The sequence below is a fragment of the Numenius arquata genome, chromosome Z (assembly GCF_964106895.1).
Source record: "Numenius arquata chromosome Z, bNumArq3.hap1.1, whole genome shotgun sequence".
NCBI lineage: Eukaryota > Metazoa > Chordata > Aves > Charadriiformes > Scolopacidae > Numenius > Numenius arquata.
In genome coordinates, this window is record NC_133616.1 from 52,914,111 (window position 1) to 52,932,439 (window position 18,329).

General features: G+C 41.5%; 1 protein-coding gene across 1 annotated transcript in view; it reads right to left on the reverse strand.

Annotated features, from left to right (window-relative positions):
- Window positions 1–3,654: 3,654 nt before the first annotated feature.
- The window catches only part of LOC141477089 (E3 ubiquitin-protein ligase KCMF1), a 57,848-nt gene continuing 43,173 nt past the window's right edge, over window positions 3,655–18,329 (reverse strand). Inside the window, exons 4-7 of the mRNA XM_074166144.1 lie at window positions 14,067–14,168; window positions 10,353–10,527; window positions 7,447–7,729; window positions 3,655–5,778 (exon numbers count right to left, since the gene is read on the reverse strand). Of these exons, the coding sequence (XP_074022245.1) occupies window positions 5,517–5,778; window positions 7,447–7,729; window positions 10,353–10,527; window positions 14,067–14,168 (822 nt within the window). The 3' untranslated portion in view covers window positions 3,655–5,516. The remainder of the gene's footprint in view (window positions 5,779–7,446; window positions 7,730–10,352; window positions 10,528–14,066; window positions 14,169–18,329) is intronic.

The following is an 18,329-nucleotide window of genomic DNA, read 5'->3' on the forward strand; positions in this document are numbered from 1 at the left end:
GCTGGGGTGAGGGGTTTGCTGGCTGGAGAGGGCAGGAGGAACCCCAGAAGCGGTGGCCCGCTCTCCCCAGAGCCACCAGGCAGTGTAAGGTGGAGGCAGGGAGCTGCCAGACCTCACATCCAGCTGATACCGATTCACTCTGGTCTTCTGCCCCTTCCCCTGCCCCCGTTCCCACCCCCCTTCCCCCCCCCCAGTCACTCCCCTTCACCTCGGTCATTGCTTCAGCACCTCCTGCCTCTGACCATCGTCCCCTCTGCTGGCCTGTCGTTTCCTGCACTGCCAACCTCTCGTCCTTTGGCTGCACTTTTTGTCCTTCCCAGCCTCCTCACCCCCGCCCCAGTGCGCTGAAACCCCCATCAACATCCCTTGTTCCTGCCTCCCCCATCCCTTCCCTGTCCCTCAGAGACTCCTCCACATCAGTTTCCCACACAGCCGCTGTCACCTACCTACACCATTTACCCCCTTCCTGATGCCCCACACCTCACCCTGCCCCTCCACAGCTGCTGGCCCAAGACAGCATTGCAGGTTGTCTTCCACTGGTACCTCTCTGACACCCCCACAGCTGTAGGGGCCCAGCTTTTACCACTGCGTCCTAAGACGTAAAGCTCTTGGGCTGTACTAGATGTTCTTCACAGGAGGAAACAGCCACTGCTGTGCTAAAAGCACATGCATAAGCTCTACGCGTCCTCTTTACAGTTTCCCTTTTCTGTTTCTTTTTGCCCATAACTTTGAACACTATGTGCGCATAAATACCTGCAAATAAATCTTTGTGCAACAAAGCAGAGCCCAGCACGTTTGTCTCCACTGTGCTCTGCAGGTAGGAGCCACCAGCGCAGTTGCAGCGAAGCTGCACCAGACTGACTGGAGGGCAAGATCATGGGGCAGATCCTGTTGGAATCTCTGCTGAGGCACATGGAAAATAGGGTGATTGGTGACAGCCAACGTGGCTTCACTAAGGGCAAATGCTGCCTGACAAATTTGGTGGCCTTCTACGATGGTGCTACAGCATTGGTAGATGAGAGCAACAGATGTCAAGTAGCAGACACGCAAAGTGTTTTACACTGTCCCGTATGACATCATGGTCTCTAAATTGGGAAGGCATGGATTTGACAGATGGACCACTCACTGGACCAGGAACTGCCTGGATGGTAACACTCAAAGAATTGCAGTCAACGGCTTAACCTCCACATGGTGATAACTGGTGTTCCTCAGGGGTCAGTACTGGGACCAGTACTGTTCAACACCTTTGTCAGAGACATGGACAGTGGGATTGAGTGCACCCTCAGCAAGTTTGCCAACGACACCAAGCTGTGTGGTGCAGTCAACACACTGGAGGGAAGGGATGCCATCCAGAGGGACCTGGACAGGGTGAGAGGTGGGCCCATTTGAACCTCATGAAGTTCAACCAGGCCAAATGCAACGTCCTGCACCTGGGTCACAGCAATCCCAAGCACAAATGCAGGTTGGGCAGAGTGGCTCTCCTGAGGAGAACTTGAGGGTGTTGGTAGATGAGAAGCTCATCAGGAGATGGCAACGTGTGCTCACAGCCCAGAAAGCCAACAGCATCCTGGGCTGCATCAAAAGAATCATGGCCAGCAGGTCAAGCGAGGTAATTCTGCCCCTCTACTCTGGCCTGGTGAGACCCCACCTGGAATACTGTGTCCACCTCTGCGGTCATCAGCACAGGAAGCATATGGACCTGTAGGAATGGCTCCAGAGGAGGGCCACAAAGATGATCAGAGCGCATGAAGACAGGCTGAGAGAGTGGGGTTCTTCAGCCTGGAGAAGGCTCCAAGCCTTCCAGTACCTAAAAAGGACCTACAGGAGAAATGGGGAGGGACTCTTTATGAGGGAGTGTAGCAGTAGGACATGGGGTAATGGTTTTAAACTGAAAGAGGGGAGATTTAGATTAGATATTAGAAAGAAATTCTTTACTGTGAGGGTGGTGAGACACTGGGACAGGTTGCCCAGGGAAGCTGTGGATGCCCCATCCCTGGAAGTGTTCAAGGCCAGGCTGGATGGGGCTTTGAGCAACCTGTGGCTGGAACCAGGTGATCTTTAAGGTCCCTTCTAACTCTAACTGACTTCATGATTCTGTGGCTGCTGGACCACGGAGGGCAGTGGCACTCAGCCCATCAGCAGGACACAGCACAGCAGAGGGGAGTGAAAAGGAAAGGAAGATTAAGCAATGTAACTGTAAAAGTCTTCACATACCAAATGTATCCAACTGCTTCCCTGTTCCAGGTCTTCTGAGAGCACCAGGAGGCAGTGGAGCATCTCTGCCTCCCGGGACTTCTGGCTGGTAACAAGAGAATGGCCTTCACTCCTTCCCACCAGACAAGCATCTCAAAACTGCAGAACACACCCACATCTGGTTTCCGGACCAAGCTAGTGTGCCCACAGGCTGCCTGGGAGCATGACTCCACAGGGAGAAGGAAAGTCTTATAAACTCTTCCAGAAATAAAAGCAGCGAAAGGGGAAAAAAAAAAACCAAACCAAACAAACAAACAAAAAACAAACAAAACCACCAACCCCCACCCCCTAAACATTCCAGTGAAGCAAGAAAGGCAGCTGTAACAACTGCAACTAAAACTCCAGGTGGATGAAGTTAAAACACATATTCAGTGTTTACCACACCACTTTGTGTAAGTGCCCTTCTGTAAGATTGGCCCAAACAACAACAACAAAAAAAAAAAAACTCCACACAAACCAAAACCAACAGCCCCCTGGTAAAGCATATCACAGGTCACAAACAGAATGTAATGCAATTCCACTTCAGTTTTCCGTGGAGAGTCTGGTGGGACTTGTTCCCCTACACCTTCAAATAGGTATGTGTATCCCTTCAACTACTGTAAAATACTGGCAACAAAAACTTGTCCTTCTGTCCGCCTCCTTCCCAAAAAGGCTCTGCCAGTCCCTACTCGCCAGGATGAAGGCTGGCACACCCTCTGCCCACAGGGCAGCTGGGGACACAGCGACGGGGGGAAGCCAGAGCAGTGCAGAGGCACAACCCCTGGCCCATCACTGGGACCTGGCCTGTCCCAGTGACCAGCCTGCGCCTCAGGGAGCATGTACTGGGCACCAGAACCCCCCCCATGAGGGTTCCTGCCAGCTGCACCAAGACCTTCTGGACTAACACTGGTCTCCAATACAGGTCTCACTGCATTCCAAAAATTTTGCAATAAATGTCTTCTATTAGCCTTTTCATATAATTTCTAAACCTAAAAAAACCCTGAACAACTGAAGATCTGTAAGAGTTAATGTGATGCCCAAGAAGAGCTTTAGATCCCAGTCAGCATATATTCAGTCTCTAAAGAAACACAGGTCCTCCTCAAAGCACATGGAGATGAATTTGGAAGTCAGGCAACATAAGTGTCCTCTGGAGACCAGCCACACACAGATGGTCAATACCACCACGCTGAGAAAAGCCTATTTTTGAATGTATCTTGTCCTATGGAAACTTGAATTCACCTACCTGTGAAGAGTCAAGGATTACACACTCCAGCACCTGCCAAAGCATGTGGTTTTGAAACATGATTATGTAAATCACCTGGGATTTCTGCATGTATACAGTCAGAATTAGAGACAGCTGCAGAAATTTCTGGAACAAAACTGTCTGCATAATACATCAAAACCAAAGAAAATCAACTAAACAACAGTCTTGAAAATGCTTTATTGAACCGTGTGTCTTATTGTAATGTGCAGAAGATGTGTTTGAAAAGACTACAGCTTGAAAAACTTTTGAAAATCCTCAACAATCAATAAAAAAAAAAAAAGTCCCTACTGGGGCTAACTCTCAGGATAACCAGAGGCCTCATGTAAAGTTTCCCTTGAAACATTTCCTGTTGCAGAGACTAAAAGAAAACAAAGCTAGTACTGCTCTATGTGAAAACAATCAGGATTTGAGGATTTTAGGAAAAAAAAAAAAAAAGGATGGAACTTAAACTTCAGTCTATGGGGTTGCTTCTTTTGCTGCTGCTGTTATTTTGGATTAGCATACACGTCACAGTTCTGCTGAGAACACCATCTGGTGTTCAAGTCCGTAAAATTTACTCTAACACACTAGCAATGCTGCAGAGATGGAAGGATACAGAGAAAGAGAGAGGGGGTGGTGAGGTGAGAAAGATCTGGAAGGACACCATTATCATATAAGCCTAGTTTAAATTTTCATCAGAAGCTGTGTGCACTTTTGTTTTTATAATCTAACTTTACATTCAAAAAACCCACCAAAAAAAAAAAGGGGTAAAGAAAATCAAAATCAAACATACCCCTTCTGCTCTTGTCTTGAGGCTATTATAAACTTCTATGCACAAGAACACTCTTTTTTTCCAAGCCAGTAGGGTTAACAGTATAGGCATGTAGGTGGCACGATTCAACTAAAAGGCTTTTTCGACTTTTTTATACCAGCAAAAATAACCAAAAGAAACAATAAATAAAAGGTGCTAAAGTTAGCATTAAGAATTCAGTTGTAATGTACTGACATTCTGGGAATCCAAATCCTCAAGCTCTCCTGATACTGACAGGTCTCTGCAAACTATGAAGCAAATACATAAATAACTCAAAATATGATTGAGACTGTGAAAGGCTTTTTAAACTAAAACAACATGATCCAGGTTAACTTTTTTTTAAACACAGTGAATATATGAATTGTCTACACCTGAATAAAACATATTTAACAATTGAAAAATTTTAACAACCACAAAAAGGAAAAACTTTAAACAAAAGTGAACATCATTTGATTTCAGGGCACACAAAAGCCCCTTGCAGTGGCTTCCAGCAGTGGCTTTACTGTTGTGTCTCCTACAGATGCATAAAATGAAGTTCCACTCCACATTGAGGTGGTGGCTAACAGGGCAACATAATGGTCACAAACAGCAAAATGCCACACCCTGGTCTCGACAATATAATCCCACTGCAGAGTCTCCATCTTGTGCAGAAACAGCACATAAAGATGTCATTCTGTCACATATTATTCAAAAGCTACTTTGTGGCCACAAATTGCTAGTCAGCACTAACCTTTTTGTCATGTAACCTTTGAATAATGGGAAAGCTTTGGGTTTTATAGTTTTACTCCTTGTATTTAAATTTTTAAATGACAAGGTCACTAAAACTCATGCACGCTGCAAAAAACGTCATGCAGTAGTTAAGGTAAACCATCCAAGCAGTTTTTATTCATTAATATTCATAAATACACACAGCAGCTTCATTAGAGATTTTTCATTTTTTTTCCTCTTCAGTTTGAATGTGGAGTATTAGGAGAGCCTTTTGCATGTCAAGGTACAGGACACAGAGCTTTTTGCTCTGCACTGCAACCTACATTTACCTGCTAGAAGTAAAAATTAGTTAAGTGGAAATGATTATCATATATATCTTTTCTCTCTTTCTTTTGAATGTACACAATGTAACAAGAGTGACAGACCTGAAATTACAATCACCAAAACAAACCCAAGATAGTTGTTGTCCACTTTCATTGGCAAATACAGCACAGAGGACATTGTCTGCAAAGTGGGATGTCATCAAAGAGGAGGTGGAGGAGGCTCGTTTCCTTTATTACTCTCTTTTAAATTTAGGTTTTCTAAAGCAACATCTAGAGGCATAATATCTACACAGCCCATAGCACCAAAATCTGCAATCTCCCCCCGCTCATCCTCATCTGAGGAGGAACTTTCTTCCCGCATCAAAGTGGACAGTAGGAGCTCCTGAACAAACAGGCTGCAGTCTGCCCGTTCGCTTTCCATTGACTGACGCTCTGCTTCCGACATCTTCGGATCATTCAACCTGCACAGCAGCAAGGAAAGAGAAGACAGGCAGTTGGTGAAAGCCCATTTCACTGACAGGTGCTGAAAGGCACTCAAAAACACTCCTTCAGGATAGTCCTGCTTTGCCCTTCCACATGTACAGCTCTGGCAACCCCTGACACCTTGGTACAACAGGCATATGCATTTAACAAACACCCTTCCTCTGCTACTACAACAGCATTCAGACTGGAGCCTAAAGCCAGACAAAAATAAATAAAAAAAAAATCTATTTGTGAAGTTTCCTGCTATTCAGGAGTGGTTTAGGGAGGGTTGTTGTCATTTCCTAGAAACTCATTATTTGCCTGTTTTATTTCTAGGTCAGCTAAGTTCATACAGGCCACAAAATACACAACCGCATGTGTAAAGCCTAGGGATTCCCAAAGCACTACACAACGCTCATTCCACCACTTCTCCTGGTAGGCAAGGAAATTTCTCCGTCCAACCCTGAAAGCCACCATCTGTGACACTTAAGATACTTTGATTAAGTTTCTGATTGAAAGGTGCCAAGTGGTATTATTTTGCATTTAGATAAAAATCAGGTTGACTCAAATCCAGGTTTCTTGACACAGGAGCTGTTAGAATGCCCACACAATACCAAACAGACAAACAAAGACTATGGATGGACAGGCATGGCAGGGGAGATGTGGAAAACATTTATTTCAGGTCAATACTGAACCTCTATAAGAACTGGAATGACACAGTGGGTGACACCTCTTTAAAATAACCCTGAGATTCAAGTATAATTTCTAGACCAGACAAGTATCCTGTTGGTTAATGACATCCTTTATTTGCTCTGTAAACAAGATATATATATATTAATATATAAACCCCTATTTAACCTTCAGCTTTTACTGAAGACTGATTTTCTATTAAACAATACTATCTTCTGACTCTCTCACCATTATGGCTCAAGCCTATATCACTTGTATCACTGGAAATGCACTTGTTTGATTGGAAGTAGTAGGGGAAACATGCAGAGTTTAGCAAAGAAATATTCCTTTTGTTCCTCTTGAAGTTGAGATACAGCAACTAATGTTTACCCATTGCTGAAGAGCAGACAGACCGTAGGTTTGAAAAGATGTTAACAAATCCAGACAAAAGCACAGTATGTTGGCTACAGGCTTGATGAAGGATCTGGCAGAAGTCCCCTGCTTGGTGTCATAAGTAACTTACTCAACCAAAACTCAAAACCAGACTCCTTTTCAAGGTTTGCAGAAATCCATACTGAAGTCTAATCCTCTAAACATATTCCTAGGTGCACCAAAAGGAGGGCAGTGCACTCTCCTTTATTGCAAACACCAGACCACTACAGGATACTTCTGCAGCCAGCTCCTGAAGTTGGTTTTCCAAAAGCAGAATACCACCCTTTGGGCCAGCTCTAAACTACTAGTTTTGGATATTAAATTTCCAGTTTTACTTTCATGCTAGAACTGTGGGTGAAGCAAGTTTTACATATTACACCTTCTGTGACCACTGTTGACATCCACCATGAATATATTCTAACTAGCTTGTTAACTCCGGGATATATTTGATCAGACACTTCTTTACTTTGCCTAACTCCAAACACGTTTCATTGAATTCTACATCTCTATCAGGACTAAGGGGAACAGAAAAATTTAAATACAAGTAAATATGCTGAACAAGTTACCTTGTAAGAAGAAACTGGGAATTCTGGATAGTCTGCTGACTGTTTTCTGTGTTAGATGTGTTGGTTGTTGTTGTAGATTGTGTCATAGTGGTGTTGACATTGATCGTATTGGTGCGTCTAGTTGCATTGCGTGCAGTCTCCAGTTGTTGTCTTGCTGCCTGTGCATGTTGTCGTTCCAACTGCAGTTGCATCTGCAGCTGCTGTAACTGAGAAGCAGAAGGGCCAGAGGAGTTGAGCTGTCCTCCTGCAGAACGCCTCACGCCTGATAGCTGAGATAAAAGCTCTGCCAGAGAAGAGAAAGTTTCTGATGAAAGACATTAATGAGTATTACACAACAGAATGAATACACCCTGAGTTCCAGTGCCTCAATTCATTTTTTCAATCAATAAAGATCAAAGAACAAACAATGCTAAAGAGCCCACAAAGCTCTTAAAGAAGTCCTAGCATTCAATGTCTCACAGGGTAAGGAAGATTAAGACTCATTTATGCAGATTTATTCCAAATAAGTCAAAGTTTAATGCCTTTAAAGTAACAGGAGAACCAATCGTCAGGGAATGTCTAGCAAATTATGTCTTCCACAGCAGTCCTCTGAAACCTCAAGTCAAAACAGCAATTGATTAAGAAACTACTTCATTTTGGCTTTACTTGGTGATTTTATTTTGCTCTCAAAACACAGGCTTCCCCTTCCCAATATCCCAGAGGGAAGCTGTGCTGCAGCAAAGAGAAATATCATACCCTCACTTCAAACATTTAATAAAAAACATTTAGTTAAGAAAACATACTAAAGTATTGCTTCACGTCAAAACTGAAGTGGTCAAGCATTTTTGCTGTGTGAATTTTTATTTCTGCCTGAAGTACAGAGGAAGCCTAGCTATCAAAAAAAAAAACCCACCCTTCCAATTCAAAGGGATGGAATGCTTATAGCAAGTTTCTCTCACAAAGAATTTTGTTGAAATAAGTATTAGCAGCAAATTACTGCTCAGTGCATTACTGCAGAATCTCTTCTACAACCTGTGTAGAAAATACTTCTTATATCACCTGCTTGCTGTAGTTGACGCAAGGGCAGAGGAAGTAGGGGATGATATTGCTCCTGCCCCTTGCCTTTATGTTACAAAGTTACTATGTAAATTGTGACAATCCTTCTAAATAAGGCTTTCTTTGAGGGAATAAAGCAAAATGCAGTTATTTTCCATGTCAGGAACTCAGGATCATCAAGTTATTTTTACCAGCACTGATAGCAATACCAAGATTAAATAACTTGTAATTCCATTGCAATTACTATAAAATGCCACAGGGAGGAAAAGAAAAAAAAAAGTGTAACAGGCACTATGAACTTCCTTTAAACACAAAAATTGTCATGGACTTTCCTATTTATTAGGCCAATAAAAGGGAAGACATAACAAACTTCCAGACAAGATTTAGATGTATTTATTCTCACTGTAAGCAAAAGCGCAGATTTAAACTTAGAATACTGTGAAACAGTATTTGGGAAACAGACATGAGCTCAAGACCGTCTTGGTACAAGTAGGACATGCAGCTCAGTGTGCAACTGGAAGCTAAATGCAAAAACACAGCTTCTACCAAAAAAGAAGATTTCACAAGAATACCATTTTATCCCACATTTAATGCTGCTAAGCGGGAAGGCCGTGTAAGGCTGAAAACAAACCTCAGCAGCCGCTCTGCACTTTAAGCTTGGAACAGCTGCCCTTGTCGAAGGCAGACAAGGTCTTGCACTGGAGACTTCACAAACATTCTACCTCCTCAAACAAACTCTGGTCCTTTTCAGACCCTCCTGAGACCTCACTTAACTTATTTTCTTCTCTTGATGGGATACTTCTTCCCATCTAACTTAGTGAGCTACATCAGGTCACAGCAGGGCAGCAGAGCACCAGCAGAAGGCAGACAAGGAGACCACGATTAAGGCAGGCAATTGGAGCCACAGCTCCCCTTTCAGGGGCAATGCCTCATTCAGCCAGCTGGCTGCCTCCCTCCGAAGAAGTCACAACATGTTAGCAGGAAAGTCCAGTTCAAGCATTATGCCAAAGCAAAGGCAGATTACAGCAGAAGTCCTGAAGTTTCCGTGATATTTATGCTGGCATGGTCAAAGACCACCAAATAAAAACATTTAGGTTTCCCCTCAGGGGTACATTGCATTTGTTTTCAGAATTGTCTTAATTCTCTACTTTTTCTTTCCTCTAAAAAAAAAAAGTTATTTTCATATCAAAGCTAAACATACCAGAAAAAAAGTTTTTCCTGGGAATCCCAAAGACACATCTTCATTATTTCCTGTTGTTGAAAATAAGACACCCTTCTCCCCCTCCCCCAGTTTTTTTCTGAACTTGACCGAAACACTGCAAATACTTGCAACAGTACCATCTGCATAAGAATTCACAAGTACACCTAAAAAAAAAAATCCATGATACTAGCAAGTCTGGCATTCAAACAGCAGCCTGAATGCAAACTGGACATAATTTAAATGTCCATTAATACTCAAATTCAGCTCATTTCATCTTCATTAAGGCAGATACTCTACTCCATAAACACCTCTATCCCAATGGCAAATTAAAATAAGATGTACTAAAGCACATGATGGAAGTTGGGTGCAATAACTTGTAAAAATGTACAACACCTGTGCATAGATTAGGTTTCCGAATAAGCCTTACACCATCTAGCATTAAAAGCACAAGCTACAGGTGGCAGTTCCAGCTTCTCCATGCAGAGACCCTGTGACAACCCAGACAAGCAAAAGGCTCACCATCACTCACACTTGCACTGTGGAGCATATCTATACATGCAGCTTTGTAACAACAGAAAGCAAGGCAACTATTATCACCTTTAATTTCACTTCCTCTGTGTAAGAAGGGGTAAAATTACACCGGGGTAAAATTCATGGTAACAGCTCTTACCAGCTATAGGATCCATGGCTTCTCTATTGCTTGGAGAATACGAACTCTGAGAAGATGAAAGCCCACCAGGGGAACTGGTAGTAAAGTGCATGTTTGATCTACGTGCACGGGGGCCTCCCAAACCCCGGCCTGGGTGGAACATCCTACGTACATGCCGAACACCACTGGATTCATCGTAACCAAGAAGTTAAGAAAACAGAACTGTTTGGCATTGAGTATTAAATGACAAGGACATTTGATGGGTGAAGTACTCAGGTGCACACTGTTCTTCAATCATAAAATAATGATTCAACTTCTGACATAAAGCTAAGGTACACAATAGCTATGGTTCAAGTCAGACTTAACAATTTGAACTCAAGATACCCAGTGCTGTGTACATTAAACTCCCCATATTTCTCCAGCTTTATGATGTCTCAGAAACATCAGGATTATTTTCTTAGTCTTTTTTAGATCAAAGTTTTCTACTCAGTAATCTAAAAACTCTGACAAATGCATGTTCAGCCAAGCTCATTACAGAGATACAGGGATTTTATTCTTCCTCCTCAATTCTTATGTTAAGAACTGAAAATAATAAAAAAGCTTGCCATTCCTATCAGAAGTACATAATAATGACTATTCCTTTTGGCTTTTGTACTTCATGCTTTTATCCAATTGTGGATTTCTGGAGTATTCAGCACTTCCATCACACCCCTGTTTCCCCTTTCCTCTTTTAGGCAAAGAAATACCACCAATTCCAGTTATGACAATGATGCCTTTCATTTTGCCCATTTCCCCCACTTGTCCATGCTTATATTTCAAGTGACAACTATGTTTTCTCATATAAAGAGACAATCAACAAATTAAAGATTATTTTTATCAGAAAGTTGTTAACATTAATTCCTCCAAGACAGTCTACATACATTTCCTTTTATTTTAAAAATCGCTAGTGTAACTCACTAGTGCAAAATGAAAGAGTAGGCTTGAATATTTTATTTCACCATTACTAGACTTTTAGCTTAGATCCTCCTGTCTCCCATGTTCTTTATTTTTATAATAGTGTGCTTACCATTCATATGGTATCCATTACTGTATAGGAGTAGTCTTTGATAAAACACTGTTACAGTGCAGAACCTCAGGATGTCACAGAGGTCAAGAACTAAAGACAGAAAGAAATTACTAGACTTCTCACAGCGAGGAAGAACTTTTGGCTATTATGAAAAGATTTTACAGGATGTTTAAACTAAATAGCCATGCAAGAACCATTTGTACGATTAATGCTGAAAAGCTGTATTGAATAAATTTTCAAATATTTTCCTGCTAAAGTAAGAAATTGGGCATTAAAAAGCTGTGAATAAGGGGCATACCTTGCAATGGCTGGACAAGGTTTATAACAAGACATGCAGCCTTCTGGGACAAGAAAAAAAAGAAAGACCAAAATAAACCACACGTCTAATCAATACTTGGAAGACGAGGCCACTCCTCAGAACTCTAGCTGACCCAACAATAAAACCTCACCTCAACCTCTAACAGAAATTTTCACTCCAGAAAAAGTGCAAGTACATGAAGGTCGTTATAGAACACGGAGGGTTTTCTGTGCAGTTGTTCTGCTCCGTTTAGAGCAGCAATATAATAGTATGAGAGAGCAGCTTTCTAACAGCTCCCTGACTTTGACAGTCATTCTCTCCTATGCTGCCAGATCCTGGATGGAAAAATGGCATCTCCTCTTCCTTTTTTTCCTACTGTAGACCTGCCTGTTGCTAGACCTGATGTGGAGCCCAACATGGAATAGTCACTTCAGAACACACTTCTTATCAGGTTTTGAAGATTGACAAGACTGATCACTGAAGTAACAGTGCACAAGCAGAAAATTCTTCATGCATTGTCTTTAATGCTGAATCATGAGCAATGTATTCCCAAAATACATCCAAGAAAGATCCATTTTGGGATGACTGACATTGAAGCCTTACTCTGAAAAGATTGATTTCTCCTCGCTCAAGCATTCCCAAATTAAAAGTCATTTGGTGGCATCTTTGATACTGGAGGAGGAGAAAAAGCCGCGGAAGCAGAACTCTAATCAAATATTTTATTCATTTCAGTGGGAATTTAATTTCCCTCTGTAACTGAGAAAATTTAAACTTGGCTTAACTAGTCTGTAGGCCAGCAATGTTGGATGTCCACAGTTTGATCTTTGGTACATTGGTCAAGTAGTGATTGGGGATGTAAATTTCATTACAATAAGCATATTAGGCCAGTGCTATGAAAAACTCACAATTGGTATAAAGAGCAGAATTAAACTGATAGAAAAAAAGATTGCTCAGTGAGTCACTACACAAGTCATCAAGCAACACCTTAGAGCTGTACAAACACCAGCAAAGATCCAACAATCTGGAAGATGTTCTCCCTTCATCAATCTGATTCCCTCCTCCACCTGAAAGGGAAAATGGCATGACTCTGCGTTGGGGGACACCTGACTACAGAGGACCTACAGTGACACCTGGGATCAAGCTCTTATGGCCCAAGCCACCACCTTCAGCACCCTGCTCCTCCCCACTGCTGAGAGCAGGAAAGGTGAAGTAGAGATAACTGCTTTTATTTAACTTTGTACTGTTCTTTGGATTATTAGTTAACTCCTTCACAGAGCCAATAAACACCCAAATTCCTTTACATCAATGCAATTATTGTGTAGTAATAAATACGTGAATTTAGTCTGTCCTGATTGTTAACTTAAATGCAATCAGACACAATCATAACTGAAACAGAGCCATCTCCTTAAATGCTGTCTCCCTTCTGTCAGTATATCAAACTCCAGTTGCTAGGGCTTGGTTTTTTTGTGTTGTTTTTTTTTTTTCACTCCAGTTGCTAGGTATTAGAATATTTTTTTTTTCCTTTTTAAAAATCTTTAAAGAAAAAAGCCACTACCTAAGTAATACTGCAGCCTTTTTGTTGTTTAAATGAGACAAAGGAACATTTCAGAGAGATTTCTTAGTGTAGGTAAGCTACATAGCCTGCATGTCATTAAATAGAAAGCCCAAAACAAAATTCATTTAATCAGTTAATCAAGGAGAGTGTAGGGGGTGAATTAAAAATAAGAAATATATTCCTAGATATATTCCTAGATAATTCCCAATAATTGCAGCTCTTCAGCCATCAAGCATAGATCAATCTGCATGACCTACTGCTAAGTAACTAAAAGACAACATCTTATTTCCCAGGAAATTTAATGGTTTTCCCAGTTAGATTACAAAGTGTCAGTAACACTGAAATTATGTAATTAAACATGGTGTTAAAAGTAGTTCATTTAAAATAATTTGTCAAACCCAGCTAAACTCAAATCATCTTCAGATCATCATCTTGTGTCACAAATACTTACAACACACCACTGAATCTGGATACAAAAAGCAGCAGCATCAAGACTAACGATCAGGCAGGATATATATATCACAGTGCAAGCAGAAAAACCTCTCAGTGTCAAAGTTCTTTAAATGTTCTTGCTGGTAGAGCAAAAAGCACTGTCAAGTGTACTGACACTGTTCTGATTCTGAACTGTCTGTTCACAATCCGGTATTTACACTTCTTTAAACTAGCAAATGAACCTTTTTATTTTTGACAGATCTTCAGCAACTTAAATTCCAGGAAAAACAGAGGTATGACCCTTTGACTATAAAAATTAAAACAAGTTGTCATGGCTACTTGATGAAACAGTCTAGCCTCTTTGCCTCAACTAGGAAAGGATATTAAATCTCTAGGAGCTCTGTGTTCCAGTGTAAGATGAGCTGCAAAGTCATCCGTGACATGATTTGGATCCCCTCCAGGTAATGCTGCACATATTGGACAAATCTGAAACGACAAGGCATAAAAAACCCAACTTTATGAATTTTACACAAAACAGAACATTATCAAGTTAATCATTAGACATCCACTCTGCTTTAAAACCATATTTTAGGCATTCACAAACACCTCGCTAGCAACATATTTAAAAATCAAAAACATTTTCAAGTGCACACATTAATTTAGACATCTTTTACTTCATGATCTTCAGAATGCTATGAAACCAGTGCTAGAGTTTTCAAATTCAATTTGCAATGTCTTGAAAATTAGTCTTTGTATGCCAATTCTGCCACAGACAGAGTCTGATTACATAGGATTACTATTTGCCTGCTTGATACTCATCCCAGCAGAGAAAGCGGACTGAAACCACACGTAAGTACTTGCTGAAGTATCATAACTACAAGTTTGGCAGAGAAGTGCTGTTCTCCATATCCCTGCACAAAAGTGCTTTGGGAGAAGGCACTGACTTCCGTCTTTGGTTTGTTTTGTTGCTTTTTTTAAACCAAAACGATGTTAACTAAGTAGACAAACAGTGCCATTACAATTGCCATAATTATGACTTGGTTTTTGAATGACTCCACAAACAACTTGAAAAGCATCTTCCATTTTTTTTTTACAGTAGTTTTGCAGACTGATTTTAAGAGTTTTACACATAGCAGACAAAGAGACAAAGAATCCATTCCACAAAATTCTTTCCACAAATGTTAACTAGTCCAATTAACAGCACTTAGACAGTTAAATGCAACTACTGTCTATGAATGTATCTCTCTGTTCCCCACTGTCGAACAGTCTTGTCTTTATGGAGCAACTCTGGCTGCACCATAAAGCCCAGATTCCCAGTACTCGTAATGCATATACTCAGGTTTTTGACAGTAGATCTCAAAAGATACTGGGTATTAAGAACACCTATATAATAGCACACACATCGATCTTACTCTTATGGAGGTGAGGACAAGGTCTCGAAGTAAGTTTACTGTAAAATTTCAGCTGGTTTTGACAGCAGCTGCTACGTCTTCAGTGACACTTAAATTTTAATAGTCAGGTTTGAACAGAAAACCAGGCATTTTAAAAGCTTTTTACGACAATCCCCTCCCCTTCATTTTCAATGTTCAGCATTTCTCTCCACAGAGCTCCTCTTTCCAGAGAAGTCACTACAGAAGCCATACAAGCAGCTTATTACAGCTTAATATAATAAATATTTGACTGTGTCAACATATCATACAGCTACCCTGTAGGGACATCGGAATGGATGTGTATTGGACAGATACTTAAGTCCATAAATTTATTTATAGGCTGCTTATCTTCAATAATGTGTTTCATACCAAGAGACAACACCTGGAAAGCAATCTTTTTTCATTTAAACTACTCTGAGGAAAAAGAACCCCAAACATGAGAAAAAACACACTTCTGAAAGCAGCAAAGCAAGAGAAAGTTATTTTGCTAACAGGACAAAAGGCATTATGAACCACACATATCTGCCTGAGAAGAAGAGACACATATTAGCTAAGAAAAGATTATAAGAAACAATGAGAAGGAAGGAATCTAAGTATCCTAATCCTAATTCTAAACTGAACTTCTAAGAACTCTGACTGGTTTAGTTGAGCATAAGCTCTGGCAAAATCATAACAAAGACTGCAGCATCACTGATTAAGCATGACACAACTAAAAATTGTTAATAGAACATGCATGAACGAATGGTATGGATACAAGGAAAATATTAGCAGAAGTTTCTCCTGAAGTTATGATCATTTATATTAAAACAATCATGGTAACCTGAGTGATGTCTGAAAGATGACTGCAAAGTCCTAAGTCAATCATGCTCACAGAATACCCGCCTGTTTCCAGAAGCCTGCTTATATTACCACTACCTCCCTATTTACATATAAAGTAACCACTTAAGGTGACAGTACTCCTGTAACCTCCTTCAAGAATGAAACAGGAATTATTCAGAATTCTTGCAGTACTGAAATAGACAATCTGAAACAAAGTTCACCACAATTTTATCAGCAACTTGGTCCTTACAGGTCATGTAAAAGGGCCCTAGCTACTGCCTTGCTAATCGTGAGAAAGTTGCTTCAGTGCAATGTAGTAGTAGAAGATTTGTGTCAGTTCTGAAATGATACTAAAAAATGACATTTGATAAGGTTTCCTAAAATCTTTGTATTTACAATGCTAGCAGACTTCTAGCTGAATGTAGCTTTTTATTTCGAACAGTCGACTGACCTGAAACCCAACACCAATAGTAACAATCATCATACTGACAGCCAGATTCTCCTGCACTTGCCTTGTAACGCTTACCACTACCCTCAGACATTTACTGGTGAAGCAATACTGATAGTTACTGAGGTTTTAGTACTCAAAATCATATGATTTATTCTTTTTAGTGTGTAACCTTAGAGACTTAATCACAAAGCTTATGACTACTCCCATAGACACTACTATAATCTTCAATTAAAGTGCCCAGAATTGAAACAATCACCTTTGAGGAAATATCAAACTCTTCTCCTGGAATTCCTCTCCGAGACCTCAACATGCTGGGATCCCTCTCCAAAGTGCCTATATACTAATGCATACAGCATGGGGAATGACCATGATGAGCTAGAGAACTGAGTGCAGTTGCAGGGCAACAATCTTCTTGGGATCACAGAGACAAGGTGGCGTGGTTCCCATGACTGCAGTGTTGCAATGAGGGGATATGCACTCTTTAGAAAGGAGAGGAAGGGGACTCTTTGGAAGAGGAAAGGGGGGCTTGCCCTTTATGCGAGAAAGCAGCTGGACCGCATGATGCTCTGCCTGGGGATGGAAGAAGAGGCAATGGAGATCTTATGTGTTGGGATTAAGGAGAGTACAGGCAAGGGTGACGTTATAGTGGGTGTCCACTGCAGGCCACCTGATCAACATGAACAAATGGATCAAGCCCTCTACAGGAGCTGCCTCACATTTGCAGACCCTGGTCATCATGGGGTACTTCAACCACCCCATTACCTCCTGGAGGGACAACACAGCATGACAGCAATCTAGGAGGTTCCTGGAGTACACTGATGATAACTTCCTCCTTCAAGTGATAAATGAGCCATGAGGAGAGGTGCTGTGCTGGACTTCATATCAACAACAAGGAGTGGCTCATTTGGGATGTGAAGGTCAAAAGCAGCCTTGGCTGCAGTGACCTTGAGATGGTAATGGTTTGGGATCCTGAGGGTAGAGCAAAAGAAGAAAAACAAGCTCACAACCCTGGACTTCGGAAGAGCAGACTGTGGCCTCTTCAAATACCTGCTTGGAGGAGCTGTATGGGATAAGGCCCTGAAGGGTAGAGGGACCCCAGGAAAGCTTGTTAATACTCAAGGATCACCCCCTCCAAGCTTAAAAGTGTTCCATCCCAATGAATATGAAGTCAGGCAAAAATGCCAGGAGGCCTACATGGATGAACAAGATGCTCCTGGCCAAACTCAAACACAAAAAGGAAGCATACATAGGTTACCCTTCTGCGGTAACATTGAAGGAATATAGAGACATTGTCCAAGCATCCCAGGAAAAAGTAAGGAAAACTAAGGCCCAAATGGAATTGAATGCAGTGAGAAACATCAAAGCCAAGTGGAAAGGCTTCTGGAAGTACACAGGCAACAAAAAGATGACTAGGAAAAATGTGTACCCATTGCTCAAAAGACGGGGGACCTGGTTACACAAGCCACAGAAAACGCTGAAGTACTAAATGCCTCTTTTGCCTCAGTCTTTACTAGCAAGACCAGCCTTCAAGAATTCCAGGCCCGAGAGACCCATGGGAAAGTCTGCAGCAAGGAATACATTCCCCTGGTGGAAGAGGGTTAGAGAACACTTAAGTGAACTGGACATAAAGTCCATAGGCTGTGATGGGATGCACCCACAAGTGCTGAGGGAGCTGGCAGATGCCATTGCAAGTCTGCTCTCAATCTTTGATCAATCACGGCAACTGCAGAGGGCTAGAGTAAAGCAAACGTCAATCCTACCTTAAAGCAAGGCAAAAAGGGGGACCTCGAGAACAGAAGCTGGTCAGCTGACCTTAATCCCTGGAAAGGTGACAGACACCATTTCCAGGTACACTAAAGACAAGAAAATCATGAAGAATAGTCAGCATGGCTTCACAGAGGGGAAGTCATGCTTGACCAACTTGATAAACTTGTATGATGAAGTGAC